The 6,244-nt window shown below is 40.4% G+C and overlaps 1 protein-coding gene across 1 annotated transcript in view; it reads left to right on the top strand.

Moving 5' to 3' along the window:
* Positions 1-283: 283 nt before the first annotated feature.
* ASB14 (ankyrin repeat and SOCS box containing 14) overlaps positions 284-6,244 on the top strand; it is a 41,004-nt gene continuing 35,043 nt past the window's right edge. Inside the window, exon 1 of the mRNA XM_005868381.2 lies at positions 284-405. Coding sequence (XP_005868443.1) covers positions 284-405 — 122 coding nt within the window. The remainder of the gene's footprint in view (positions 406-6,244) is intronic.

Genomic DNA, 6,244 nt, shown 5'->3' with positions numbered 1-6,244 from the left:
GAAAGGTCATTTTTCCTGAATAAGCTTTAAGTAAATGGTTACTCATGGAAGCTTCTAATTTATATTGAATCTGGGCAGTTCAGAATTTTTTTTAAGTTTATGAAAAATTTTTAAATGAATATCTTGTTTTCTAAATTTTGCATTTTATTCATTTATCAATCCTATCAGTTTTGTAGTTTTCTGAATTTCATGTATAATTTTAAGCAGTTGGTCATCTGTTTGTACAACTAGAAAAATATTTTTAATTCATTCTGACTTTAAATTAAATCTGTAGGTGTTTCATATGGATAATTACACCAGTGATGAAGACTTAGACATGGACTTTGATACCCAGCTCATCATTCAACAGAGTTTACAGGATATTTGCAAGCCAGGGACTGCAGAGCAGGCACCTGAGAATGAGAGGTAATGGTATCTCATTACCAATGTAGCATAAGTACTCAGGAGTTGACACTAGTGTTTTGACAAAAACAGGAGAAAGGGTCAGAATCCAAAGAGCTGCACATATACTTAAAATATCTATGAGACTTGATGCCTGACAAAACAGGAAAAATTTGGACATAATTTAGAATTGAATTAGACAGTAAAGAAAACAGTTGAAGGAGGTTAGCAGCAAACCAGGGTGAGGAGATGCAGACTGATAATCAGAAAGAAGAAACACATGAGAATATGAAAGGCTAGAGAACTCTTGTGCATCTTGTCTTTGGGGGGCTAAGGAAATACATAAATCCAACCAAGACCCATAGAAAATTATCTTCAACCTCCCTGGGTGGGTAGGGTAAAGTCCATGCTTTAATCTCAACTCAAAAGGAGGAATTATGTAAACTTAAATCCAGAAGAAGAGACTAACTAGTTCTGAAGGGTGTGGATTTAGAGTTCTGTTATGACAACACTAGAAAAGAACCCCATGGGTCCCTCAGCGGTGTAAGAAAATCTCCCTGGAAATGAGCTGACTGCAGCTGAGCCCACCTAGTCAAATGCTCTCTGGCTGATCAGCAACCTCAACTCCCTGAGTAGTCACTATTGTTTTTCAAGGGTGATAAACCCTGTTTGCTTCTGATGGTGACTCCTATGTACCTGCTGGAGTTAAAACTGGATAAATGTGTCTTAACCCCAAGAGATTTTATAATTAAATATAGGGATGTTGAAGTACATCAAAACTATAGTATTTTTTAAAAGTAACACACTCATCCTGGCCAGTGTGGCTCAGTTGGTTGGGCATCATCCCATGCACCAGAAGGTTGCCCGTTTGATTCCTGGTCAAGGACACATGTCTGGGTTGCAGACTCAATTCCTGGTATGGGGCGTGCAGGAGGTGGCAAATCAATGTTGTGCTCTCACATCCATGTTTCTTTCCCTCCCTCTTCCTTTCTCTCTCTCAAAATCAATTAAGTCCACTGGCTGTGGCTCAGTGGTTGAGCATACACCCACAAACCAAGAGTTCACCAGTTTGATTCCTGGTCAAGGGCACATGCCTGGGTTTCGGGCTCAATCCCCAATAGGGGGCGTGTAGGAGGCAGCCAATCAATGTCTCTCATCGATGTTTCTACTCTCTTAACCCTCTCCCTTCCTCTCTCTGAAATCAATAAAAAAGCCCTGACCGGTTTGGCTCAGTGGATGGAGCGTCGGCTTGTGGACTGAAGGGTCCCAGGTTCAATTCCGGTCAAGGGCATGTACCTTGGTTGCGGGCACATCCCCAGTAGGAGGTGTGCAGCTGATTGATGTTTCCCTCTCATCCATGTTTCTAACTCTATCCCTCTCCCTTCCTCTCTGTAAAAAATCAATAAAATATATATTTTTAAAAATCAATAAAAAACATATTTAGCCCTCGCTGGTTTGGCTCACTGGATAGAGTGTCAGCCTGTGGACTGAAGGGTCACGGGTTCGATTCCGGTCAAGGACACATGGCTGCGGGCTCAACCCCCAGTTGGGGGCATGCAGGAGGCAGCCCATCAATGATTCTCTCTCATCATTGATAATTCTATCTCTCTCTCCCTCTCCCTTCCTCTCTCTCTAAAAATAAAAATATTTTTAAAAAACATTTAAAAATCAACAAACAAATAAATAAATAAAAATTAAAAAGTAACACACTCATGGAGCCATACTGTTTTAAGCATTTCATAAATATTAACTCATTTAAATCCTAATTGTCATTACCTCTTGATGTGGTAGGTAATATAATTACCCCTACTTAGAGATAAGGAGACTAAGACTTACCCAAGGTCACAGAGCCAGTAAGTAAAGAGCCAGGCATCCTGGCTTCAGAGTCTGTGCTCTTTACCACACTATTCCTACACTTTTGTGTTAAATTTAGGAATAATCATTAAATAAAGTTTTGTAAAGAAATTGAGTTCATTATATTATCTGTTATATTAATATTGTTATTAAATATGTTTAAGTTCATTGAGTAATTGACTTTTAAATCATGATTTTAGGTTGAAAGGTATGAGATTTTGATTAAGAGTGATAAAATGTTTCAGAGAAATTATAGTTGACTATAGTTATAAATTTCGAATAGTCAGTCCATTCCCTTTCTATGTCCCTGATTCATTATAATCACCAGTTCATTCTGTACATCAGATTATTTATTCACTTGATTCTTAGATTCACTTGTTGATAGATGCATGTTTGTTGTTCACAATTTGTATCTTTACCTTTTTCTTCTTCCTCTTCTTAAAGGATACCTTTCAGCATTTCGTATAATACTGGTTTAGTGGTGATGAACTCCTTTAGCTTTTCCTTATCTGTGAAGCTCTTTATCTGACCTTCAATTCTGAATGATAGCTTTGCTGGATAAAGTATTCTTGGTTGTAGGTTCTTGGTATTCAGCACTTTGAATATTTCTTGCCATTCCCTTCTGGCCTGCCAAGTTTCTGTTGAGAAATCAGCTGACAGTCGTATGGGTATTCCCTTGTAGGTAATTGAGTCTCTTTCTCTTGCTGCTTTTAAGATTCTCTCTTTGTCTTTTGCTCTTGGCATTTTAATTATGATGTGTCTTGGTGTGGTCCTCTTTGGATTCCTTTTGTTTGGGGTTCTCTGCGCTTCTTGGACCTGTAAGTCCATTTCTTTCACCAGGTGGGGGAAGTTTTCTGCCATTATTTCTTCAAATAGGTTTTCAATATCTTGCTGTCTCTCATCTTCTGGCACCCCTATTATTCTGATGTTGGTACGCTTGAAGCTGTCCCAGAGGCTCCTTACACTATCTTCGTATTTTCGGATTCTTTTTTCATTTTGCTTTTCCGGTTGGGTGTTTTTTGCTTCTTCGCATTTCAAATCTTTGACTTGATTCTTGCGCTCCTCTGGTCTGCTATTGGGTGTCTGTATAATATTCTTTATTTCAGTCCGTGTATGCTTAATTTCTAGTTGGTTCTTTATCATAGCATCGAGGGTCTCATTAGTTTTCGTGACTCTCTCCTCAAGTTTATTGACAGCTTCTAGCACATTTTTGCAAGCCCTCAAAATTGCGATTTTTAGCTCTATATCCTCCATTTCTGTCATGTTTTTTTGTCTCCGCATTTTTTATGCTTTCTTGGTGCACCCCCTAGTGGTCTTTGTGCGCAGTCTTGTTCTAGTTGAGCCTTGATTGTTGTAGTTAATACTAGAGGGATTTGACCACCAGGCCGACTGGCTGTGTGAATCAGCTGTGTCTGCCGCGGAAAACTTCTGTCCTCTGGGGAGGTGCTAATCTAGCCTTTGCCTGAGGCGATCCGGCAAATGGCTCTGCGCAGGGCTTGGGCGGGGCGGGCTCAACAGGGCGGGCGGAGGGAGCCGTTATGGTGCCCTCAGTCCTGTTCCCAGAGGCTCTGCTTCTCAGAACCCCCGGAACCGCTGCAAACCTCGGAGGGAAAGCTGCCTTCCAACTGATGCCAGACACTCCCGCTTCTCCCGTTTGGGTCCGAGTCCCCAGCGATTCGCCCGTATCTGGAGCTCAGAGTCTGAGACTCCCCCCTGACCGAAAACGACAACCGCGCTCTCAGCCACCAGCCCGCTTTGCGCGCGCACCTCCGCACCTGAGTTTTTTCCACACTGCGCCTCCTCTGAGCCTCGGTGTGCTGTTGTTTTTCCTTCTAGTTGAAGAGTCTCTCCTCAGCCAGCCTTCTTGTGGTTCTGGGTGATGTCCGTTCCGTCTTTTAGTTGTATTTTTGAAGTGGTTGTTTGCGGCAGCAGTCTCCGGTGTTTACCTATGCCGCCATCTTGCCTCTCTCCCAAAAGCTGTTCCTAAATTTCATTTATTAAACTTGAATATGATACTTAGGAAGGCTTGCTGATTTGGTCAGTCACTTGAAGGAATTAGGCAGCAGTTCTCAACCTGTGGGTCGCGACCCCTTTGGCGGTCGAACGACCCTTTCACAGGGGTCGCCTAAGACCATCCTGCATATCAGATATTTACATTACGATTCATAACAGTAGCAACATTACAGTTATGAAGTAGCAACGAAAATAATTTTATGGTTGGGTCACAACATGAGAAACTGTATTTAAAGGGCCAGAAGGTTGAGAACCACTGGAATTAGGAAACTATAATACATTTGAAATAATGCCCCCCCACCAAAAAAACGGTCCTCATCCTAATCCCCAGAACCTGTGAATATGTAACCTAACATGGCAATAGCGCAGCAATTTTCAACCGATGTACCGCAAGAATTTCATTTTATTTAAATATATTTTTATTGATTTCAGAGAGGAAGGAGAGGAGAGAGAGAAACATCAGTGATGAGAGAGAACCATTGATTGGCTACCTTCTGCACACCCCTCACTGGGGATCAAGCCTGCAAACCGGGCATGTGCCCTGACCGGGAATTGAACCAGGACCTCCTGGTTCACAGGTCAACGCTCAACTACTGAGCCATGCCAGACAGACTGCAAGAATTTTAAAAACATGCAACACTTGACTATTTAGTCTGGAGCACTCAACTCTTTTCCCTTACATTGTCAAATAAAAAAATGACAACAGCCAACACAACAATAGCTATCTGGTGTGAATGCCTGTCTTGAACCAGATATACAGGGTGTCCCCCCAAAAAATATATACACACTTTAACAGCTGATGGCTTAATTTTAAAAATGTATTTTAATAAACACTGCCTTTATAGTTATTCAAAATGTGTGTGTACATTTTTGGGGCACACCCTATATATGAGTCATATAATAGAGTTGCAGTTTTTGGTCATGTCACATAATAATGTTGCATCTGATTGGTTAATTCTTGGTATCAGAAATCCTTATATACAAGTATAGGCACCTAATTTTTTAAAAAGTCACTTTGGAGCAAAAAGGGTAGGTAATTACTACTACTACTATTAATTATTGTTTTGTAAATCAATCAAAATTATGCCTATTTTTTTGTCAGATTGGCAAAAAGTATATTTTTTGGTGTGCCACAGAATTTTAGTAATTAGTTTATGTGTGCCATGAGATGAAAAAGGTTAAAAGTCACTGCAATAGAGAATTAAGGCTGCAGATGGAGTTAAGATTGCTAGTCAATTGACTGGATTATCCAGGTGGGCTCAGTGTAATCACAAGGATCCTTAGAAATGGAAGAGGAAGGCAGAGGAGAGACAACCTGAGAGATGGCAGGGTAGGTGGTGTGATCCCACAACAGTGCCTTTGAAGATGGAGGAAGGTGTCCATGATCCAAGAAACGTGGGAGACCTGTAGGAATTGGAGAAGACAAGCAGATTCTCCCCTGGAGCCTCCAGAAGTAGCACAATCCCACCAACAGCTCGGTTTTAGCCTATGAGACCCATTCCATACTTCTGAACTGAGGAACTATAATAAACTGTGTTATCTTAAGCTAGTTAAGTGTGTGGCAATTTCTTACAGCAGCCATAAAAAACGAATACAATACTAAATCTCTAAGTACAGTTTTAAATGCTTAAGAGCATTTAATTGACCAAATTGTAAGTAGGACAGATTGTCTAAGGCAATGGTTCTCAACCTGTGGGTCACGACCATCAGAAAACACATATAACATATCAGATATTTACATTATGATTCATAACAGTAGCAAAATTACAGTTATGAAGTAGCAATGAAAATAATTTTATGGTTGGGGGTCACCACAACATGAGGAACTGTATTAAAGGGTCACGGCATTAGGAAGGTTGAGAACCACTGGAAGGAAATTTATTCTCTTCAAGTTGGGTTCATTGAATAATCAAAGAAAATGGGAAGGTAGCAATCTCTATTTTCTTTTTTTATTTTTTTAAATATATTTTATTGATTTTTTACAGAGAAGAAGAGA

Source organism: Myotis brandtii, unplaced genomic scaffold, assembly GCF_000412655.1.
Source record: "Myotis brandtii unplaced genomic scaffold, ASM41265v1 scaffold268, whole genome shotgun sequence".
Classification (NCBI taxonomy): domain Eukaryota; kingdom Metazoa; phylum Chordata; class Mammalia; order Chiroptera; family Vespertilionidae; genus Myotis; species Myotis brandtii.
The sequence above is the reverse complement of the archived record's forward strand: the minus strand, read 5'-3'. Positions and strand labels throughout refer to the sequence as shown.